The sequence below is a fragment of the Danio rerio genome, chromosome 8 (assembly GCF_052040795.2).
Source record: "Danio rerio strain M-AB ecotype USA chromosome 8, GRCz13ab, whole genome shotgun sequence".
NCBI classification, from domain to species: Eukaryota; Metazoa; Chordata; class Actinopteri; order Cypriniformes; family Danionidae; genus Danio; species Danio rerio.
Genome location: NC_141028.1, coordinates 32,894,977 through 32,920,841, shown reverse-complemented (window position 1 = coordinate 32,920,841; position 25,865 = coordinate 32,894,977). Strand labels below are relative to the sequence as shown.

Here is a 25,865-nt window from a genome sequence, read left to right as displayed (position 1 = left end):
ATAGTCTTTTTCAATCGTTTTGCCACAATTTCAGAACCCTGCTGTCAATTTTCAAAACTTTAGACACAAAATTCACAACCATTGCCAAAATTGCACATTTTTACATAACTCTTAACTCTTTTTTTTTTTTTTTTTCTCAAATTCTTGGATATAATACACACAAGTCAAAGATACTTTGTTCATTGAATTAAAATCACATTTTCAATATAACACAATTAACCATTAACTTGATCCCATTTCACAACACAAACATTTTTTTAAATAACTTGTGTTCATTTAACGAACACGATGTAACTATCAACTGATACCAGCGCTCGAAATAATAAGTAACTGTTGCATTACACTTGACGCATGGAAATTGATGTATAATATTACCAAGTTTAGATCATAAAAAATCAGGATAGATCAAATGACATCAGTTACTACAGAAGATGACCCAACTGCATTACATTACCTATAGATTTCATCCTTATTCCATATATATGGGTTCTGTTTCGTGTACCACTTTTTACAGACAATGTTTTCATATTTGACATTCCTGAATGCAAGGCAGTCCAATAACAGCACCACAGCAGGCCGATGTCAGGCCTGAATTTGCATCTTTCTGAGATTCTTGACTAATGAAAACACCACTGTGATGTAGATAAGGACCTGTGGCCAAATCCAGACTGATGAAAACACAGATGCCAAAATTGAAATCTGATATATGGAAATACATGCAAATTACACAAGACAAATTAGTTCATATGGATTTCACATATGTAAAGTATGTCATACATGGCAAAAATAGCAATTTTTACCAACTATTAGAATTACAAATATGTCCGTAGTGTCCCACCAGTGACGATATACAGCCACATCGCACTGCTACGAGTGTGACATTGTGTTTATACAACAGTTCCACGGCATAATCATGTTAAAAAAAAAAAAAAAAAAAAAAAACAGAATCTCAAAATCCCTTTGCAAGAGGAACTACTTCCAAACAAAACATGCAGAGTTTTGAGCACTGTAGAGCCTGTTAAAAGTAGTGACTTTAGAGTTTTGTGTCTAGACTTTTGAAAATTGAGATCAGGGAAATTTGTAGCAAAGCAATTGTAAAAAAAAAAAAAAACTGTAACGACCCAAATTGATGTTGGAGGATGATATTTTGACATGTTTTGGTAAACGTAGGGATTTTGATCCCACCTTGAAGTTCCACTTGTCTGCAACTTGGCGATTGAGGTTCAGGTCCAGTTCTGCCACCAGCAGACCATCACGGGTTCTGGATAATCCTGGAGTTCTGCTGCCGTCGGGTGCAGCCATGTAGCTGGAGCCGTAGAAGTGGCCAAAGTCATGGTGCGCTACAGATGAGGCAAACCAAAAACCATATTAGAAATCTACACTAGAATTTAATAAGATTGAACCAGATGGTTTTTAAAACCAGTCACAGATGCACACCATTAATGATTTGATCTCACAAATGCAATCAAAATGGAAATGTTATGAAACATAAAATGTTCCTGCCTAAATATATTTTAAAAGGTCAGGACGCTCTTGTAAAATAGATTTTTAATTTCAATGTGCCTTTCCTGATAAAATAAAGGTTATAAAATTATTAAAACAATGTATTCATATTATGAAAAAGCACAATTTTAGCAGCCGCTACTCACATCTAAAGATAATTCAGACATCATTACATTACTAAAATGATTGGTTGCCCTAAATTTAAGTTGAATCAAATTAACCTTTAAATTAAACAACATAAAAACAGCTATAACTTAAAAATGTAAGTTCCAAACATTATTATCTTAGTTTTTATTGAGAATAAAAAGGCACAATATATTATTTCTGCAGTGTCCAAAGAGGAAACAATTGAAATAGTAATAATATTCTAATAATTAATTTAATACCTAGTAATATATACAGTACGTTTCTAAATAAACTCAAGCTCAGTTTTTGCCTTCAAAACCTTTGTTCTTAAATGGTTGAAACTACTCTAAACCTACAAATGAAAAACTTTCTCAGGTCAACATCATGTTTGTGTAAATAAAGATTTTAAAGTTTAAAACCTTTTGATGCATGTTGCAAATTTTGCTTACAGAGTTGCAAAACACAAACCTTATAGAAAACTAAAATAAAAATGAATGAAGATAGTATCTGATTTTATGTTCCCAATATTTTCTGAAGCCTAAGAACCTCTTTTCACTCGTCCTTTGTTGGAACAAAGAAAGTGAATCTTTATTAAATAGTATTTTGTAGCCAATGAATGAATGAAGTCCTTCATTATTGTCTGTGTGACCCTAGTCATGTTGCAGATGTAAAACAGCCGTGAGGGACTTTGTGTTCAGGCTGAAGGCTTATGCAACAGTAATGAGGGCTGAAAGTGAGAACAGAAGCCTGAAAGACCAGAGTTTAGGAACACGACACCTTTGAACACGCTCTCTTGTCCTCGGGCAGCACTGATACAGACGCTAGACTGACAGACAAATACGCTGGTCCTCTATACTGTATGCTTACACACACAGACTCTCAGCTATGGGAAGCAGCCAGGTGGACTTGTGTACAGTATATACTGTTTGCAGACAGGAATGGTCTTTAGTTTAACCCAAATAAAATTTTCTAGTAGGTTTTAAATCCACCTTAAAGGGAAATGTGCAATATTGTGTGATTCTTCAAAAGCAAACATACAAGTAAATTGTTTTTAGGGCTCACTCATATGCAGTAACAACTTTTTATTGTTAAAAAAAAAACCTAAATATAATATTAATTTATAATATTAATGAATATAATGTTTAAATATATATATATTTTTTTATTACATTTATTTTATTATATTTTTATGTATTGCTCTGGAACAGCTTCTGCGAAGAAACAGTTAAGCAAATTGATGTATTAAACCCTACGTTGTAGAATTTAGATTTCAAGTGATTTAGTGGAGCGGTCAGAGTTCCAGACTAGCATGCAGAGATAATGGGTTTGATTCCAGGCTGATGCAGCTACAGATGTAAGTCTTTTAAATACTCTGTCCTTGTAACACATTTTGTTTTAACATTGGAATGAACACTTTGTGAATAAATGTCTTGTTTTGGTCATGAAAAAAATAACATTATTAAATAAATCAAGTCATAATTTCAGAGTATTTGTACAAGTCAGGATTTTAACTCGAACCATTTGCAGCACAGTTGTTCTATGCACACAGGCAGTCCACTAGGCTACACATGTTTTTTTTCCGATTCTGTCAGTTAAATGCAGATTTGCCAGGTCTCAAAATGCTTCTGAAATGACAGATGCTTTGTATCGATAAAGTTGTCATGTGACCTGTGTGTTTCGAATCGCCTTAGTCACATGACGTGGGTGTTCATTATGCTTCGGTACAGTGTTTCGAAACACTTGCGCTTTGGGATCTCGACACATCAGTTTAACTTCAGCCATCCCTGATGCTTGCCTTATCTAGCCATGTTTTGCCTTTTGTTTGTTTCTTTGTTCATGTTGTTTTCCGCCTGTCCTGACCATTTGCCTGTTAGTTTAACCATTCTTTGGATTACCTAAATGTTCCAATTTGCTACTGTTTTGATCATTGCCTGTCAGACTAATGTGATTAATAAAGCTGCATGTGGACCTTCAACTCCGTGGTCCCCAAAAAATAAAGTAAAATAAATGGCATTTATTCATTTGCTTGTCAGCTTAGTCCCGCCACAGCAGAATGAACCGCCAACTTATCGAGCAAGTTTTTACGCAGCGGATGCCCTTCCAGTTGCAACCCATCACTGGGAAACATCCACACACACATTCACACACACACTCATACACTACGGACAATTTAGCCTACCTGTACTGCATGCCTTTGGACTGTGGGGGAAACCGGAGCACCCGGAGGAAACTCACACGAATGCAGGGAGAACATGAAAACTCCACACGGAAACGCCAACTGAGCCGAAGCTTGAACCAGCGACCCAGCGACCTTCTTGGCAGCACTACCTACTGCGCCACTGCCTCGTCCATAAATCGCATTTATATTTTCGTTATAATACATTATATTTATATGTAAGCAATTAAGCAAATTACGAGCACAGATAGGGCTCAATCTGTGGAACACATGCACATGCACATTCTTTCAGCACATGCCCCTTGGAAAGTCTCGCACGGTCCTGAATTAAGCGCAGGGCCGGAGTGGGACTCCTTTTCAGCCCTGGAGTTTCAAGCCTCAGACCGGCCCACCTCGGTTCACGACTGATTATATTAAAATAAGGTCATTTCCAATTCAGTTTCTAATTACACTATCACGTCTTTTTTTTGAGAAAACAGCTGCTTTAGAACTTCAAATGTTCAACAACCCTAACAGTATTATATGTCTTAACAATAAAAAAAAACATACTCAGACGAGGTTCAAACCCGGGTTGGCGGAGTAGTAATCTAACATGCTAACCACTGGACCACAACAGTTGTATATTGAATAGTGACTCATCTGAGTTATATCATCAATAACCTGCAGGCTGGTTATATATAAAAAGAGCAGAGCAGCTGTAAAATAATGAATAAGAATTGTGGTCAAGTACATAAATAAATTAATTTAAAAAGTGTGACTGCTGAGAGCAACAGATTCTGGAGCTATAGGGACACCGGCCCTCGCGGCCAAAAAACGGACCGGCCCACCGGGAATTCTCCCGGTCCTCCCGATTAGCCAATCCGGGCCTGATTAAGCGGTTCATTCTGTTGTGGCGACCCCTGATAAAACAGGTATGTAGCCAAAGAAATGAATGAATGAATGAATGGATGAATATTAGATGCATGTATTGCTACTTGGTCATTTTAAAGTACCCTTGATTAAATAATTTGTAGTTTTCTTTTAAAAACAACATGGCAAATTGCACTTTTATTCCTCATCATGTCATTACCATATTGCATTGGCAGGCGCCTTTATACATGATGCTATAATTTAATGTTGTTTATGCCATAATGAATCAATTAGAACTTCCTAAATTTGTAATTTTGTGGTAGAAGTGTCCTTTCATTGGCCATTTCCTTTGTACAAGTCACATGGAAGAGCAGCACTTTTACATAAGCAGATACGTGCACACGTTCATTATATAAAGATAAAGAGAAATACCTTTCTTTCCATCTCCAGATGTAAACTCGTTCTTGAAATACTCCTGGAAAAAAACAGATCAGTATCAAGACTCAAAGGTTAACATCTGCTCACAAACCAGCAGCAGAGGGCAGCAAAAAAAACACTTATCAGAAACCTCCACACTTTCATACGCGAGCCAAAATAAGTCCCATATAAGCCAATTTCAGCATAATTGGTTTACAGTATCTACTTCAGAGAATAAAAGTCATCCCTCTAAGACATTAGAACCACTAACAGAGACCAGACTCTGCAGAGCCACAGAAAAGAGGACAGTGCTTGTTTTTTCATCTGTGCAACATTATTCTCAGTTTGCCATATAATCCTGTTTAAATTATTAGCATGTGCTTATCTAATCGTATTAGTTCAATTACAGTTTGCTTCAGTTGTGGTAGAGATATTATCACAGAAGAAACAGCACATAGTTGGGACGTTTCCTAGGAATCTCTGTGTATGATTTAGACACAAATGTTTTTAACGTGATTATTTAAAGAGGATATATCATAATAAATGTGACCTTTTCCAAGTTTAGGTGGTAAAATTTGGTCCCCGATACATTTATCAACATGATAATTGTGATAACGGACAACCCGTGACCTAGGTGCTAATTTAATTATTGACATTAGAGGTGGCACAGCATCCCAAATTGCTGCTTTGGTTTGTATCACAGTTCTGTGATCACGGTTTTCAGTTTAATTCTGTTTACATTGCTTGAAAAAAACTTAATTATTGTAACACTTAAATACCATCCATATAAAAAACCATACATCAGCATTAAATACATAGGCTTAATCTACCGTTTAAAATATAGACTCTCAATTTATAGATGCTCAAGTACAGTGGTACATTATGCCACATACACATTATTTTTCTTGACTTTTTTTTGTAATAAAAATGATGCATTTTTAACAGGGCTGTCCAAGGAGGGGAAAATCTAATTCTGATTTTTCTGAAATATTAATTTTGGTTCCATTTGCGTTTTTAATTTAGTAAACAGCTCAATATTCTTAATGGTGTGTATATATAAATATATAATAGTAATATAAATATATAATATAATAAATATTTATGTCTATATAAATATAGCTGTTGACATAGTGGTGCAGTAGGTAGTGCTGTCGCCTCACAGCAAGAAGGTCGCTGGTTCAAGCCTTCGGCTGGGTCAGTTGGCGTTTCTGTGTGGAGTTTGCATGTTCTCCTTGCATTCCTGTGGGTTTCCTCCGGGTACTCCGGTTTCCCCCACAGTCCAAAGACATGCGATACAGGTGAATTGGGTAAGCTAAATTGTCCGTAGTGTATGAGTGTGTATGAATGTTTCCCAGAGATGGGTTGCAGCTGAAGGGGCATCCGCTGTGTAAAATATGTGCTGCATTTTGATTGGGTTATGATGAAATCTGTCAAAAGTTGCTTTAAAAGATCAGTTTGGAAAACTGTTTGATTTTTAGATTTATAATCATTTAAATAATATAATTTTTTTTTTCCCCAGAGATCATCCTCAGCATAAAAACCTGCTGGATAAGTTGGCGGTTCATTCCGCTGTGGAGACCCCAAATTAATAAAGGGACTAAGCCGAAAAGAAAATGAATGAATTAATGAATAAGGAAATATAGCCTATACACAGTGTGTAGCCATTATATATTTTATCTGAATTAAGTATGTGCACTTTGACAGTTTAATACATTTTTAGTATGCCTGATGGGTCCTATGCGGGCGGTGTGTCCCACGTGGGCTATCTCAGGTGGGTCCCACCTGGGCAATCCCATGTAGGTCCCACGGGGGCAATCTCAGGTGGGTGCCCCCTGGGCAAACCCAGGTTATTTGAAGGAGAAGCGACACCTACCGTTCCCACACGGTTGATGGCGCAGGTGAAGCAGTGGTTTGCGATGGCTGCATTTCTGGCCTCAATCGGCCACATTGGTTCACTGTAACACAAAACCAGCATCAGCTTGAGGGAAAACAACCTCTTTTAATCTGATAAAGATGGAGACCATTTAGCCTACACCCACACAGAAAGAGGAAACAATACAATCTTTGTCATTTCGGACATATAACATAAAACAGAACAATGCCCAAAAGCTGCTGTGAGAAATGATGTACAGCAAACAAGCTAAATAACCCAGAACTAAGTTTTTATAAGCTACTAAACTGTAAATGCAAGCCTTTAAGGTGACAAATGTGGATATAGGTAATATCAGCTCAATTGTAAGATCCTGACGCTCCTGTTTGACTGTATGTGAGGTGAATATTTTGTCTCTGTTAAGTCAAATATCCAAATGTATCCAGTCTTATAATTTTCTGTAAGAAGCAGTATCGGTTTGACATTATGCAAAGTATGCTTCAGTGTGGGGTGGGCAGCTTATAAAAATTTAGTTCTGAGTTTTTTTTGGTTGTTTACTGTAATTATCTGGTTGTATCTTGTCACCTACACTACCTGACAAAAGTCTTGTCGTCGATCCCAGTAGTAAGAGCAACAAATAATAACTTGTCTTCTAGTTGATCATTTGGAAAATTGGCAGAAGGTCGACTTTTTTCAGATGAATGATCTGTTGAACTGCATCCCAATCATCACAAATACTGTAGAAGACTTATGGGAACCAGCATGGACCCATGATTCTCATAGAAATCAGTCAAGTTAGGTAAAGGAAAATTCATGGTTTGGGGTAACATTCAGTACGGGCATGTGAGAGATCTGCAGAGTGGATGAAAACATCAACAGCCTGAGGTATCAAGACATTTGTGCTGACCATTACATTACAAACCACAGGAGAGGGCAAATTCTTCAGCAGGATAGCGCTCTTTCTCATACTTCAGCCTCCACGTCAAAGTTCCTGAAAGCTAGGTCAAGGTACAAGGATTGGCCAACCTAGTCACCAGACATGAGCATTATTGAGCATGTCTGGGGTAAGCTGAAGGAGGAGGCATTGAAGATTAATCCAAAGGATCTTGATGAACTGCAAGAACGCTTTCTTTGCCATTCTAGATGACTTTATTAATAAGTTATTTGAGTCACTGCAGTGATGTACGGATGCAGTCGTCCAAGCTCATGGGAGTCATACACAATATTAATTCTTTTTCCACTGCACCATGACTTTATAATCTATATTGTACATTATTTCTGTTGAGTGAAAAGACTTTTGTCTAAGCAAAGTCAGACCTTGCTGTTCTAATTAAATAATTAAAAATCAAGGCATGATCATATTTTATTTTGGTAAAATAAGCGTAATCCAGAGGCCTTTGCCAATCATATAAGTCACTTCTAATACCCAATTATTAACTAGGTATTATTTTTTGTTCTTAAAACTTGGATAGGCGACAAGATTTTTGTCAGGTAGTGTGGCAGTTTTTAGACATAGTTTGTTTTTTGTTATTTTTCAAAAATGAAAAGGAGGCAGCTTTCCGTAATATAAAAGGATTTTCTCCCCAGTGGGCGTGGCCTTCAGATTATGCTGCATTGCATCTCTATCAGAAGAAGACAGCGGTACAGTATGATACCTGAGCAGCCCGACGGTGGCTGAGGGGTTAAAGATGATCTCTGCTCCATTAACGCTGTACATCAGCCAGTTGAGAGGGTGGTGTCGACCATAGCAGATGTTCACAGCAATCTTTCCAAACTGTGTTTGGAAGACACGATGACCAGTGTTGCCTTCCATATAATACGTCGACTAGAGGCAGAGTGAAAAAAAAAGACCACCATAAGAAAAGCTACATTTCATACCTTTGTATCAGTAAAATACAGTTTGTTTGTTTTGCTTTAATACTCTGATACATTAAACATTAAATCTTTTTTGAAAATACATATTTTTTTCAGCTGTTCATTGGTCAGAACAAGGCGGGGCAGTGGCGCAGTGGGTAGCATATTTGTCTCACAGCAGGCGTATGCTAAAAGTGACCGTAGTGTATGAGTGTGTGTGTGTGTGTGTGTGTGTGTGTGTGTGTGTGTGTGTGTGTGTGTGGTTGTGTGTGTGGATGTTTCCCAGCAATGGGTTGCAGCTGGAAGGGCATCCGCGGTGTAAAACATATGCTAAATAAGTTGGCAGGTTCATTCCACTGGGATAAAAAAGGGACTAAGCCGAAAAGAAAATGAATGAATGAATGGTAATAACAGCCAATCAAATCCCTTACATTATGGTAAATCACGTTTTTTCGGTTGTCGGATGTACTAGCTCAGCTGCTATTTTTTTTCTCTCCTTTTTTTGTGTAAATTTATATTTGATAATATTTTAATATTCACAGGTTTTTATTTTTATTGTTTGTAATAATTTACATTTAATCCTTCGTGGATTGAGCTGACCCACAAAATACCAGGAAAACCATACCTAAATTTTGAACCTTAAAGGTTTAAAAGAGCTTGACAATTAATATCAGCAGCTAATAATATTATGAAATTATTATGAAAAATATTATGTGTTGGTGTGGATGCCAAAAATTGTTATTACAATACTATTACAATAGTTATGATTCTTGATGTTACAGGCTTAAACCATAAAGACATAGTTCTAAAAGAATCTCTGTAATTATACAAAAATAGCAGCGTCCACACTGCAACTATAACTATATGTATATGTGTGTAAATATGTATAAGTGTGTATTCATTTTCTTCCCCAAATTTAAGATCTGAAGACATAGAATATTGTATATTGCCCTTTTGTGATTTACTGCAAATTAATTGTCACTATGGAATTAATAGGTTTTATGTGACTTTTTTTTTTGTTAAATTCGAGTATTTATTGAGTATGTTTTTTCCAAATATTTTTGTGCACGTTTTGGGGCATTCTATTTAGAAAGCTTAACATCTGTATAATATTTGCAATGTTTTTATGTGTAATTTCTCAAAACCCCTTAGAATGCAGACAGAACCTTCTAATCGCAATGTGGTGAAAAACTAAATAATATAAGCCTTATTTGAGATTTTGAAGACACCTTATCAGTTGTTTATAAAATAAGCCTGCAATGAACATCTTACTCAAAACATGTACCTAATAATAGCTAATTATTCCACAGCTGTAGTTGTCATATTTATCTTTATAGTCATATGTGTGTAACTGCAACTTAAAATAGCAGATGTAAGTATTCCAAGAATTGGACAGCATATTGTCGGGAATTCTGAGTTAACATTATCATAAATTAAATAATACTAACAAGTCTGCAGTCATAAAAATGTATGAGCTAGGCCACCCATTGTGGTTTGGACATCCCATCCTGAATGGTTTAAAATGACTATTAAAGACGTCCAGTGTAGTGGACGTTGTGGATCTAAAGTTTAATGACCTAAAAAGTCCAACATGCACCCGTATTTACTTGCCACATGAACAAGTGGGAAAATCTTTGTTTATGAAACAGATCCTCATCTCTGCCTGCATCATCAGTCATGTTGTGAACGTGGTTTCTCAACATTATATAGAACAAACAGACCCTGCAAAAAGTGTTGCATGTGTTGCTCCCAGTATGGATTTAAACGGCGAGCTGTTTCACCAGTACTGTTTCAGTCAGATGTGATTGAGATATCGTGGACACAACAGCATCAGGGTGTGCATTAGCAGTATGGATTTTTCTAAGTTGGACTCGTCAATTCCTCTGCAAAAACTGAGCTGACAGTACATTATATAGGCGCATAAATGAGTGTTTTGGTGCATTTCTCAGTGAATATAGGTTATATTTTGGTGCATTTGAACAAAACAGATTTATTAAACAGTAATCATTTGTTAATTTTGTTTCGGCTTAGTTCCTGGGTCACCACAGTGGAATGAACCGCCAACTATTTCAGCAAATGTTTTACGCGTCGGATATACCATGATACCATGATACAAACCAGTGACCTTTTTGCTGTGAGTTGACAGTGCTAACAAATGAATCGCCAGCTTATTCAGCATGTTTTTATGCAGCGGATGCCCTTCCAGCTGCAACCCAAGACTAAAAAACACCCATACACAGTCCAACGACATGCGTTATAGGTGAATTGAATAAGTTAAATCGGCCGTAGTGTATGTGTGTGAATGCTAGAGTTTATGATTGTTTCCCAGTGTTGGGTTGCAGCTGGAGGGGCATCCACTGCGTAAAACATATGCTGGATAAGTTGGCGGTTTATTCCGTTGTGGCGACCCCTGATTAATAAAGGAACTGAGCCAAAAAGAAAATGAATAAATGAATGAATGAATGAATGAATGAATGAATGAATGAATACTTACAAACATTAACTCTGCCACTAGAGGGCAAATTACAGAGATTTTGTACTTTTATACTTTTACCACAGGGGTGCCCAAACTTTTTCATTCATTCATTTTCCTTCAGCTTAGTCCCTCAGGGGTCACCACAGCTGAATGAACCGCCAACTATGTTTAAACATACACCGTTTAAACTTATCCAGCATATGTTTTACATAGCTTAGGCCCTTCAGCTGCAACCCAGAACTGGGAGACATCCATACACACACATTCACACTCATACACTACAGCCATTTTAGTTTATTCAATTCACCCACGTCTTTGAACTTGAATGCAAACTCCACACAGAAATGCCAACTAAACCCAGCCGGGGCTCGAACCAGTGACCTTCTTGCTGTGACAGTGTGACCACTGAGCCACCATGTCGCCCCCTTACTGTAAAATGTTAGAGATTTTTTTTAAACCACCTGATATTTTTGGCATGTGTGACGACTTGCAAAAATTAGCAACTATGTAAAGATCACACGAGAGATAATCGTGTGTTTTAATGATAGCTGTCAGTTCATGTGAGGCAGAAACAAAATATATGTTGTACTTTGGATTGTGGCCACAGTTTGTGATGCTGTTGAAAATGAATGCTGGTCATGTAACGCGGAAATTCATGCAAGGCAATACGCTGGACTTCGCAGAAATGTTTCTGTGTAAATTTTTTAAACATTTTTGATGTTAATCAGCATTGATTTCTACTAAAATTATCCTTTATTTGGCTGAAAACTAAACAATTGAGCACTCTCCATCCTCTGGTTCCAGCAGGTAGACTTAAGCAGGCTTTCCAAGAAAACAGAGGGGGAACATTTCCTGTTTAGAGCAATATCACAGTGTGGACTGGATCAAAGAAACAACATTAAACCGATAAACAGCACAGCAGGAGACAAATTAACTGTTCTTATTGCCATCAAATCACACACATGCATGCACACACACACACACGCACGCACGCACGCACGCACGCACGCACACACGCACACACGCACACACACACACACACACACACACACACACACACACACACACACACACACACACACACACACACACACACACACACACTTACAAACTTAGACTTGTTTAACCTGAAGGTGAAAAAAAAATCTCTGAAAAGAAACATTTCTATAATAGCTAAACTGAACTTTTCATTTCTTTAGTAACATTTGTGGTCACACTTTACAATAATGCTCCATCAGTTAACGTTAGTTCATGCATTTATACACTAGGAATAAATAATAATTGTACTGGATTTATTAATCATACTTAGGGCGCGCAGAAATCCACAGATTTCCGCAGATTTTTTAGCCCATCATTGAGTCTATTTTTTTACTTGTGTAAATTTGTGTCTATTTATATTTATTCAGTTTTTAAATTAATTTCAGTAATATTATTGACTAAAATGAACATTTTCATATGATTTATTTACAATACAGTTTGTAAACAAATTTTTTCAGTCTTTTAGTAAAGATATTATATAAGAGACTTGCTTTGTTTACCAAATAAGTGGATCTAATTGGATTTGCATTGTAAACATCAAATAAAAGTTAAAAAGGTATTACTTTTTAGTTCATATATTAGTTTTTAGTTATGATACTCACAAAATCATTTTGCATAATTCCAAAGATTTCTTACTAAATTCAAATCAGAAATAGCAAAAAATGTTTGCAGATGCTGTCAGGCCCTAAGCATACTAACTCATTTATTATAATTCTGCACTATTTATAGGTCAAATAAGTGATTATGTGAGTCTTTACTCAAACTATCAGATTTTTTTGTTTCCCCTAAAGCTCATGAAAAAATTTGGATCATTCTCATGAAAGTTGGAGAACAAGAGGATCAGGTTTTACATGGTTGTTGAAGTGCGTGCACAGCTGTCATTCAACCAAAAGTGATATTCATGATCATTTGATTACGTTCTACTAATAATGCTGGAGCAAAGCAAAATAGTCTTTCATCTTTTTTAAGGTTTGGACTTCTCTTGAGGATTATCATTTTGCTACTTGAAATATTGAAATTGACTATATAGACAGTAAAATGAGTATGTGCTGATTTTTCCTGGTAAATATTTATTCTAAAGAAGCTGAGGAGATTAAATTGACCCAGATTTTGGTAAAAACACATACAATCAAAACATACAAACAAAAAAAATCTGAAGAATTAGTTGTGTAATGACAATAGAATGGCACAAGGAGAATGTACGGAATTACTGGAATGTATTTAATTCTTTGTATAAACATTTTTTTTTTGTAATGAGAGCTTCAAGACGACTCTTAAAGAATTTTTTATGTCTAAAAATCTTGATATTTTTGTGGGTTTCATCTGAACTCGGATCTTTAGTTTTTATTTTCTATCGTATTCAGGTCAGGTTATTGGCTTGGCTATTCCAGCAGTTTTATTTTATTTTTCTGAAACCCATTGAGAGTTTTCTTTGCAGTGTTTGGATCACTGTGTTGCTGAAATGTCCACCCTTATTTTATCTTCATCATCTGGTAATGTAGATGTTGGACTGAATCGGCTAATATTCAAGTACACTGACAAGAGACTGAGAGATGTCAGCTGTTGTCTGGGCTTTCCATGCCTTTTTTTACCTCGCTTTCTTCATGCGTTTAATCATTTTTGAGCCACTTTGTGAATTGAACTCTCCCTTTAACACAAACTATATCAGTTACTCAGTGATACTAAACCAACAACGCCACACTGTACTACTTTTAAAGTTACAGCATAATTACCACATTAGCTTGATGTAAACAAGTGCTGACACTGCATTGATGTGAATGGAGAGTGTTGGTGAGTCTGTGTTGTTTCTCACTGAAGGTAGTTTGACTGACTTCATTAAAATCTCCAACTCGGGGAATGTGATTCTTCCGTGTTTTGCCCAGCACATTGCCATTATTGGACACCACCACTGCCGTGTTCCATAGTGTACCGCCGTGGATCTCGTCTCTCTCCAGAATAGGAGACACCACCACCATGTTGTGCTTTTTGGCCAGCTGCAAAATGACAATTAATCAAAAAAGGCATCAGGATTAGCAGTGATGGCTGCTCAAAGAAGTACATGGTACAGTGCTTACAAGACATTAGGTCTTGTCATAAAAAGGCTAAATCATTTGATATTTCAGAAGACTTGACAGTAATAAGAGACTGTACTGGGGGGTTTGGGTGGTTCAGAAGACTCATCCCTCACTAACAAAGGTCCAGAATTTGTCCCATACATGAGCTTATTTGTCCCATTTTGACTGTTATGCCGTTATAAATGGTAAAAAATAACCCATCAAAAAAGGCTTTAAGACCAAGCGGAATTCTCTGTTGGCTGTCCCTTTGGTGTGACTTCAGTTAATCAGTTTGGCCAATGTTAACAAATACTTTTTGTCCAACAACCAGCTGTGCAAGAAAACATACAATCTAAATAGAGAAAACATTCGACAAGTAACTTTTTTTTCTAAATCTTGGACCTTATTCTCGAAAGAAAACATGACCAATAAAAGTGTGAAGCACTAAAAACAACACATTTTAAAACAAATTTGAATACTATTTTGACTAATGTTGTTATCCATGCAACTATAATTTTCAAATTTACTTTTTTTTACAAGAGATGCTAGAAAAATTGATTTTTTTTTAATTATTTAAATGGTCAAAAGGAAGGAATGTGCTGGCCAGTTTGTTATTTGCCTGATAAGTGAAAATAGGCTACAGTTTTTAATTAAAAACTCTTTTTCTTATGATATATGATCTAATAAATTTGTATTTAAAAAAATAAATATTTATCATATTTCTTTATTCTAAATATTTAGGAAATATTTTTGGTACATCAAAAAGTGTGGTTATGATGACCATCTGACAAGCTAATTCAGCTAAAAATAGTGCTTAAAATGTAATTTAAATTCAGTACTTAAATACTGAATAATAATGAATAATAGTTAAATAGAAAATTAGGCAAATAAAAAAAGTCCACTGTTTGAGAAAAAAACCCCACCCTTTCACCAGGCAGGCTTTGTGTACATGTCATCTCTATACTTTTCCTGTTTTTTAATGTTTTGTCAACTGGACATTTTACACAATTTTGATACAATATTAATAAGCAATGAAGCTCTTTTTTATATTAATAAAACACTTTAATATTTATAATAAAATTTTAATTCTAAATTACTTAATATTGTAAAATTTTTAAGAACTAGTATTACTTCAATAAGCCTATTTTGTTTCCCTCATATATATTTGTATTTCTCATAGTCATATTAAGCACATTTTTATTTTATGTTGTAGAAACAAATGAATTCTTGATAAAAAAATTTAAAACATCCTCCCCATTTTGTTTTCAGTTTTATTTGTTGGTATTATTTATTTAATTATTTAGAATTAAAAAATATGCTAAATATAGAAATATACTCTGTCCAGGGGTCCCTCTCTCGTGTGCAAAACGCAAACGGCATTGTTGATTTCAGAACACAGAGAAAAAAAAATGATGCTCAACATAAAATATGCTATATATTGATATTAATATAGTTGTTTACCATTAAAATCTAATTCCTTTAATTCTTTGTTAGATCTCCCTGACATTATTATGCGTCCAAAAATATTAAACAGAATTTTAATTCGGATATTAAAAGGATAGTGCCCATACTGATGACGAGATTTGTATTATAATAAAACTTTGTATTAAAATGTATTGCAATAAAAATAATAACTAGTCATTTATATATGATCTGTATGTTTTATGTATGTTTAAACAAATTATTAAACATGGACAAAATATTTTTAACAGTTTAGTCACAATCCGTAGTGGCCTTAAAGAATATTAATTATTAAAAAGATATTTGTATGTTATTAATTAAAAAGACACCACTGAATGGTGCTGGAAACATCCTAGCACATATTTGTGAAAGGATAGAAGTGGCTAATCTGTAAACAGTCAAAGGCCATGCAACTCCTCAGGGTTCATAAGATTCCAGCGTTACGTGCTGCTCTGCTCATCGGCCTGTGCCTCTCGTCATGGTCAGGACGTCCAGGGACCCTCAGTGGGCTTAACCTCCTGCTACATCCAGTAACAAATCACCAGCCTCAAAGCAGCTGTCCAGCACAAACCAGTCAATACTAAAATGCCCATTTTCGAAAGTGACTTTGCTAAGCGGCACAAGGGAATAAAACAGATCAGTCCACAGTGATGGAAATGCAGTCACGTTATGAGTTTGAGAAGTGAACAAATAATCAATCTTGTGACATAGATGAACTGTTCAACTAAATGACCCTGGACCACAAAGCCAGCCTTATGTTGCATGGGCATGTTTTCTGCAATGGCCAAAAATACATTGTATGGGACAAAATTATAGATTTTTATGCCAAAAAATACTAGAATATCAAGTTAAGATAATGTTCCAAGAAGATATTCTACTATAAATATATCAAAACTTAACATGATTTAAATAACTTTAAAGTTTTTTTTTATTATTAAGATTTTCAGAAGGATTGAACACCTTATAGAACAAGATTGTTATGATTGCTTGTACAGCAACATCTGTGGCTAAAGGGATGATACGTAAATGACCAGCTTGATCTCACGAGGAAACGAACCTATTTTGTGCTTTGTCAGTTTAGTGGATAATTCAAACAAATGCATATGATTTCGGTCATATCGTCACCTTGGAATTTTAAGGTTCTATCTGCATTCTGAATGATTTTGAGATATTGAGTTTTAAAGTTTTTGCATTCCCTACAGCAAACAATATGTGCATAAAAGTTCTCTTTTATACATTAACATGACACAGACCCTAATTATACGCTAAATGTAAATTATTGAAGTTCTCTTACATTTACAAATTGGGGTAAAGCAAACAGGGCAAATGCAGATAGAACCTTCTAATTCTGAAAAGTCATTTTCTGCTTGGAATTATAAGGTTCTATCCGGCAGATCATTATTTGAAGCATTACTTTTTAATAAATACAATGAAAAAATATATAAATGGGTGTCGTAACAGTATGTTGAGGCTTGAGGAAGTAAACTTTCTAAATTTTTATTTTTTTTTATTGTTTTAGGATGAATATTTTTGACAAGGATACAAGGCTGTGGTAAAAATTTTATCCAGTACAGCTGTTAATGTTATGTATGTAATATGTTAATATTTATTGAATTATTTGCTTTATATCAGGCATGTCCAAACTCGGTCCTGGAGGGATGGAGTCCAGCAAAGTTTAGTTCCAACCACAATCAGACACACCTAGGCAAGCTAATCAAGCTCTTACTAAGCTTTCTAAAAACATCCTTGCAAGTATGTTGACGCAAGTTGGAGCTAAAATCTGCAGGAAACCGGACCTCCAGGACCGAGTTTGGACACCCCTACTTAATATGAATTATTGATTTATATGTCATATGAATTAAATTAATTATTTGCCATTCAAGGTTTAATACTGAATTTAAAGACTTTAAAAGAAAACAGACAATGAGCAAATTAGTTTAATAAACAGTGAATATGTGAACTATATACACAAATAAAAATATTTCACATTTACAGTAATACACACATTTTTTAATATTTGTTTGTTTCAACCATGTAAAATTTAACAGTTTATCTCAATGAAAAAAAATGCTTCTAAATCATCACATTTACACACATCCTTTCAGTTTCAGGATTCTTCTTCATTTTATGTGGTGTGGCATTATTTAATTTAACTTAGATTTTGTGGTCTTTCTAACCTTTCCTGCGGTCAATGGAGCAGTCCGGTGAAATGACAAGGAAAGCTGATCCTGATTGGGCCTCGCGCATGAATTTTAAATGCTGATTGGCTCACAGAAAGAACCTTTTAGAGCCAAGCTAGAGTTGGGCTTTTAAGATAAAACCTTTTTTTTTTTTTTTAATAAAAAGTCCTAAAGTGTAAATAACTTATTAAAAAACACCACATAATGTAAATAAGTTGTCAAGAATATGTCAATAACTCAATTTAGATAAAAAATGTCAGATAGAACCTTATAATTCCAAATTTACGATATGAAAATGTTAGATTTTTAAAAGCAGGAGTGACACCAAACCTCACCTCTAAATCCATCCTTCATTGGAGGTGGGGTGGGGGGGGGGGGTAGCAAATCATTCAAATATTTATTAATGAAATCGTACAAATTCATACAAATTAGCCACTAAGTAAAAAAGTTAAGAATTAGCATGAGATAGCATTGGAAAATGAAGTCTTGGTGCATATTTTGCAGCTGTATGTGGTCTCCGATCTATTGCAGTTGCTGCATTCCAACAGTTTAAATATCTGTTCTGATAGCCTCACAACTATGCCAAATGCTTTGAGTTTGTGTTAGCATCAGGACTAGTATGAGAAAACTTTGCTTTTTACTATTTTCACTTCAATTCAAGCTTTTAAACCAACAATTTAAGCAGGCAAAGTTTAATCCTGCAAGCAGAGGTGTTTTTTTTCTGGCTGTTTGAACACATTTAAGCACATGAGCTTTACAATCTGAAAGCAATATGTCTTTCAGCTACCTCTGGAAGTGATGGAAAGTGGACAAGCTCAAACTATTTCAGACTTTGTTTCCACCTGTATTTAGCACTGTCTGCTTGTGATTGAAATTCCAAAAATGCATCTTAAATGGACAGTTCACTCAAAAATGAAAATGTTCTTGCCGTTTACTCACCCTCAAGTAATTCCAAACCTTTATAAGTTTTATTATTCTCTTAAACACAAAAGAGGATATTTTAAAAAAGCTAAAATCCCCCTTTAATTAAGTCATAAATACATTTCAACTAAATGAAAAAAATAAAAATAAAATAAAGTATTTTCTTAGCATTATGTTATTAACATTATAGTCAATTTTGTCCAGCAGTAGGTGTACTTAGTTGCTATTTATATTTAATGAAAAGAGTGGCGAATATTTGCAGCTCAGTTTTAAGGCTACATTGTAAAGCAGGTTGCAAGAATACAATGTCAAATGTAAATGAGAAAATATTTTTGTTTATCGATTGATATTGCCTTATTTGGATGATAAAGCCCTCACCTAGCCCAAGCACTTTCTTAAAACACCCATTTCAAGAGTTTACACCTAGCTGATGATTGATTAAAAAGCTTGTTTGGCATGCTGTCTCGGGAGAGAGCCCTGAGCTCATAAGATCCTCGAGCCCGGGGCTCCCTCCCAATTGCAAGGTGAGAAGGGAGTTTGAGCTCAGGTAGATCTCAAGAACTCCCCTGCTGTAGTAGTCAATGAACTAAAATTGATTGCTCTTAAGAAATAACTACTTATTAGGAGCATGTCTATGGTGGTTATTTATATTAGTCAATTAGCTTAGGTTGCATGTTTTTGGACGGTGTGAGGAAACCAGGGAACCCGGGGGGAAACCCAGGTGAGCATATGGAGAACGTGTAAACTCCACACAGAAACGTTGGCTGGCTTGGTAAGGACTAGAACCAGTGACGTTCTTGCTGTGAGGCAACATTGCTTACCACTGGGCCACTGTGCCCATCTAGGACAGGAGGAGGAGTAGGAGAGGAAGGGAGGATTCTTCAAAATGAAGATGGCTGTGATATGTAACTTCGGTGCATAGGAATTGTCTGATTGGTGAATCATTAATTAAATTATTTGGGGCCGGCTGCAAGCAATCATTAACACGTGATCCTCTCAAAACTAGTTTATAAATAAACTTCACTAAACAGTTTTTGAATATGTTTTTCATCATTTTATTTCAAAACCATGCCTTTGCAATTCTATGTGATGGCACAAACATGGAAGAAAATGTTTAGCAAAGGGTGGATTTGAACTCGTTTTGACTGTTCAAAGTCAGAGCAAATATCCTCTGCCAACAGTAACAATAAATGATGTAGTTTTAGTAAATTATACAAACACCCTGATGAGCATTTATTCAACTCTTACTTGAATACAAAAGCGTGTGGTGAGCCCATCCTCAGCTGATTCAGCAAACTCTGTCCAGGGCTCCCTCTCTCGTGTGCAAAACGCAAAAGGCATTGCTGTTGGTGAAGAACAGAGAAAAAAAAAATGGCGCTCAACATTTTCCCAAAAAGACTGCATTATTATTACCAGAACTGATTTTTATTTATAAGAGTTCAGTCTCTTGAAATCGACTCTCCTTTGTGTGCAATAAAACTTTGTTTTGCTTGCTAAGAAGGGAGGATGAGGAGTGCAAGTTTATGGCCTTATTTTTTATTAGCAGTTGTTGTTTTGTTTAAAGCGGGATAAAATGATTGCTGTTTACATTGCATTTTTAAATGACTTCTATCAAAGCAAACACGCTTCGTAGATTTGAATGAAGACAGGAAATCAGAGCCCATGGGGTCAGAGTTTTACACAGGGTGCTGGTTAAAGGGGTTCAAGCCTGGACAACGGGACCTATTCGGACGCAGAGGGACTGATTGACCTTTGGGATGCCGGGAGAGTTTATAATTGGAGTATGAGACTCCCTTTCATCAGGGACAAGACACCACAGCCAACACAAACAGACAAACTGCGAGCGCAGCTTAACTTCGTCACTGCGTTTTGCTGATGTAAAACAGATTCTGCTGATGTCTTTACAGGCGTGTTACGTCACCGAAGGCCAAGAAGTCTTCACGTACTCTACGCTGTGCTCATAAATAAGCCCAGTAATTGCTGTGAGGACAACAGGAAATGGTTTATAGATAGCTGTGGAATTTATGTAGTTTTTGTGACAGAATATGTGCAGTTGGTCATGTGTCTAGGTGTGACATGCTTTACTTCATCTGAAATTACTCAAAAACTGAATGAATCACTCATTTTAATATATATCTAGATGTTAAAATCGTAAAAATTAAAAAAATATTTAAAAGTTACAATTTAAAGTAACAATATATTTTGTTTGTTATCACTGCACAATGTTTTGATTATAAAAAAACAGCAGCCTGCAAAAGTAATTCTGGCCAATGAAATCAACATATAAATATAAAAGTATTTAACAAAAAGGATGAAATCCAAGAACTGTATGTATTCTAACTGGATTTTCCCGGCAGTCCTGAATTCATTAGAAAGAGAGCTAGCTGTGCATGTGTGTGTTTGTGTACTCACTCCAGGCTTCCTGGAAGCACACAATATTGACCCCACACATGGCCGCCACCTCGACCATCTCCCCCACACGCTTGTGTAGAGCTGTGATCTGTGAACGCAAAAATCACAATAGGAAAACGGAAGTGCAACTTAGTAGATTAAGTTTGTTTCAGTATGCATAGCCTATGTTAGGGGCCACCGTGTTGAAAAAAAAAAACTATAGAATTTATAATGATTTAAATTTATATCAGACAATTTATGTCTAATTGTACTTCTAATTTATGTTTTAAATTTTTAAATGTACAGGTTTCATGGTTACAGTTTGATTTATTGTAAGGTTTTAAAGGTGTTTGTAGTGGAAATCATTTGAAGTTCTGTGATGGTTTCTATTCTGTGTTTCAGCAGGGCTAAGATGCAAAATGTGCCCTTTGGACATTATTTGTAATGTGTGTTTATTTTCCTCTCACCTGTTCAAGCACAGGGGCATCAGTCGGTAGCACTATCTTGTTTTGAATGAGTCCCACACGGACCATTCTGGGTGGTCTGAGCTGCTCTGGAGAAGCTTCAAACACATAACCCTTCAGATCAAAATCCTGCTGCCCTGCAGCATCTATTGCACTCCGGGGAAGGTCCAGCTTCCTGGAATCAGTGTATTTTAGTGATAAAAGACATAAGATTAACTGCAAAACATTATGAAATAATAAAATAACAATGCATATTATTATTAAGTGCAACATCCAAAAATTATTGGAGTCTTTGCAATAAATGGGATGTTTTTTTTTTTTTTACATTTTGGTAGCCTACTGGTGTTGTATAATTTCATGTTGTTTACTTAATTCATGGTTAATTTATTTACATTTTTATAGAGAAATTAAGCCTTGTTAAACATAAAGGGCACAAGTTTACGTCTACCTGACGTAGTTTTGGCTAACGTCAAATAACTTTACCGTTAAAAACCCGCTTTGACAGCTCTGTAAAGTTGGTTTTATGTTTGATACTTGCCGGACATTCGCGCACGCAATTTTAGGGATCATCTGCGAGTTACATTGACAAAACCAAAATGCTCAGAATACGCAAAAAAGAAAAAAAGTATTTGTTTTAAGATTCCTGTAAATGGTTAGAGGGCAAACTGATTTTTTACAGGTAACAAGGCTACCGCTAACTATACGGTATAGGCAGTATCTCCTGTCATACGGTACTCATCAGCTAAAGCACTTAAATGTTATTTTCTCACATTTTCCCCTTCATTTATGTATACATCACACAAATATTTAGGAAAAATATTAACAGTATTTCACCTAGATGTAAGCTTCTGATTCTAAACTGACTTACTACAAGAGAGATTTTGCCAATATTTCCATGAATATATGCACACACACACACACACACACACACACATTCATTCACTCATATATATATATATATATATATATATATATATATATATATATATATATATATATATATATATATATATATGAGTGAATGAATGAATGATTTGTATATATATATATATATATATATATATATATATATATATATATATATATATATATATATATATATATATACACAAAACGTTTTTAAAATAATCACGCTAATTTAACTGTGATTTTCTCATTCTACAGATTCCCAGAGGCCCTGACTGCCTTTCTACAGGTCAGAGTATACCATTATTTCCATTCATACTTGTACAGTACATAACTATTGAAGAAAAATAATGACAGTAATTCACCCCACTGTATTTTTCCATTTTAAAGTGTGCAGCACATCCCCAAAAGCCAAATTGTCTATTTTTGAAAACTATTCACAGTAATTGACCCAACTATAATTTTTCAGGCAATTTTTTTTTCAAATTTGTGTACTGTGTACTGTATTTGTGTACTGTACAAATATGAATGAAAATATGGGTAAAATCTCACAGTAGTAACATTTTTCTAAAGTTTTTGTTTACTATATTTATATATATGGAAATATTAGGAAAATCTCTCCTGTAATAAGTCAGTTTAGTACTTAATGTAAGCACACTTTAGAATGATAGGCTGCATTGCACACATCCTGTCTTGTTGATATGATTATACGCTATGGGGACATGTAGATGCATCTGTTAATTAATTTGGTGGGCGGGGAAACCACACCTCCTACATCAAGTAGCCATATAGGGCTCAAAATGGGAGGGATTTGGATCCCATTTTAAGGTCAGGAAATTAAAAAAAGAGACTTATTGTCTTTAAATCATCCCAATATGACTATGGACACACTATACCTACACTCAGTTGCAGGGCCGGATTAACCAATGGGCCTTATGGGCATAGGCCCAGGGGCCCGTGCGCACCAGGGGCCCCTGCGAGGGGGGAGAAAAAAAGGCAATTTCGGAGTGTCTTTTTAGGCTAATTGCAAATAGCGCATCTAGTTGGACTAAACTATTCAGGGTTTACGCCCATCGATGCCTGATTGATAGAGATAACATGAGTAAAGAGCAGTGTGATAATATAGCAGCAGTGGCGCACCTTGTAAGGCACACGGCTTCATGTTTTGACGCGATTAATCATAACATCGGTTCGAATCCACCATCAGCTGAACTCGTGCTACTTTTATTTCTCCCCATTACATATCAGATTGGAAATATATTTATTTTTAACAGGAAAGAAACATTTTTTTAAAATAATGCAAATGTGATATAAAGTCACAAGTGTCTCGTGGGTATTTAATAATGTTTAGCCTTATTATAGGCGCCTGCCGCGCCTCCCTCTCTTCAAAAACTCTATTGCTCAGACAACTGTATTTCCTCTGAGCAAAAAAAATCGCGATCACATATTAATATTATTATTATATTTAAATTGCCTTTCTTTCTTTAACTAAACAGAATGCTGTAATTGGTCAAGTGCGGAAACGTCAGTTTTGTAATAACCCGTACTAAACTGAGCGGACTTCAGTGTAACGTTATATCTGTCATAGATCAAAAATGAGTGGACAAGTGGATTTAGCAAACGCGAGAGAAAGAGGAGAGGAGGCATCTTTATTGAGGCATTTTCCATACACACCTTCTTCAAACAGACCCGTGATCAGGAGAATGAGGGTACAGAAGAAGACGTTAACTTTAAATGATGAGTAGCTAGCATTAACCAGGCGGAGGAGGCTAACGGCAGCGCAGCGCGGACTGGATTCATCGGGTGAGAGACAGACAGAAAAGGAGAGAGAGAGAGAGAGAGAGAGAGAGAGAAAGGCCCAGAAGAGGAGAGAGAGGGGAGAGAAGAGGTATAGTGTCTGTGATTTCGGATACTTTTAGGTTTATAATCAAGTCTTCATCACGAGAAGAGTAGAGAAAATACAGGGAGAGGAGGAGACAGTAAATTAGTGTTAGTATTATGAAAGACTCAGATTCATAGAACTCAGATTCATAGAACTGTATACATACACATATATATATATATATATATATATATATATATATATATATATATATATATATATATATATATATATATATATATATGTAGTTTTAGCTATGTAGTTTTATTAGTATTTTTATTTAATGCTTTGAAAAATAATTTAAATCTTTGCAGACTATAAATACATATGTACTATATATCATTTATTTAAATATGTGGGCAACAAATTATAGATTCATTTTATTTAAAAATTATTATATTATTCTTATTTTTTTAATTCAACTATAGGGGTGCGGCCAGGTAGGGGGCCTTACAAGATAATGTGCCCAGGGGCCCCTGAGTTCTTAATCCGGGCCTGCTCAGTTGTGTCTAAACTGCTTAGAAAAGATTATTTAGGTGCCCTTTAAGTGCTTTAGCTGATGTGTACTGTATGCTTATGAAAAGAGATATTGCCTATTTCTGCTTTGTATGTACAATATAGTTAGAGGTATAGCCTTAGCTGCAGTAAATCACTCTGGCCTCTAATCATTTACTGTAATCTTCGAGAAATACTTTTTTCTTCTTTGCGTTTTGGTTTTGTCAATGTAACTCGCAGATGATCCCTAAAAATGCGTCCGTGAATGTCCAGTGAATATTAAACCTAAAACCAACTTTACAGAGCAGATTTAGCGACGTCAAAATAACTTCGGCAAAGTCACCGGCATAGACTTCTTTTTTTCGTCCAAAGTCCACCACAAATCATTTACTTAATTTCATCGTGCACTGTATGAATAGCCCTAACAAACGGAATAAAACAAACAGCTTCATTTGGCTTTCGCTGTTTGTCAAAGACAGCATGTTGCGCTTTCTGTTTGAACCTGATAATCTCTGCAAGTGTTTTATCCCGGTTAAGTAACCGAAGGTATAAAACCAAAGCCAGTCGTCAAATTCGTCGCAGGTATTTAATGATTCTTAGATTTGTTGTGCACGTTTAATTGTCGCGCTAATGAGGAAAGTGTATGACCAACTTACTTCAGCTCTTTTCCGAATAGCAGTCTTCTGGCCTCTTTGAGCTCTGCTTCTGGTAAATGTGCCTCCAGAACTTTCTCTAGAGATTCAAAGTCTTTCCCGGACATTTTGAGCTGTCGTCCGCAGTTGCCTCAGTTTGCAGAGAGAGT

At 35.6% G+C, this 25,865-nt stretch overlaps 1 protein-coding gene across 4 annotated transcripts in view; it reads right to left on the bottom strand.

Annotated features, from left to right (window-relative positions):
* Window positions 1-25,865, bottom strand: part of upb1 (ureidopropionase, beta) — a 26,179-nt gene extending 314 nt beyond the window's left edge. Inside the window, exons 1-9 of one of the 4 annotated variants that reach the window (XM_087262797.1) lie at window positions 25,720-25,865; window positions 21,784-21,955; window positions 21,338-21,425; window positions 20,174-20,268; window positions 14,043-14,303; window positions 8,597-8,766; window positions 6,945-7,026; window positions 5,087-5,129; window positions 1,186-1,340 (exon numbers count right to left, since the gene is read on the bottom strand). In XM_087262797.1, coding sequence (XP_087118923.1) covers window positions 1,186-1,340; window positions 5,087-5,129; window positions 6,945-7,026; window positions 8,597-8,766; window positions 14,043-14,303; window positions 20,174-20,268; window positions 21,338-21,425; window positions 21,784-21,955; window positions 25,720-25,823 — 1,170 coding nt within the window. In that variant the 5' untranslated portion in view covers window positions 25,824-25,865. 4 annotated transcript variants of the gene reach the window in all.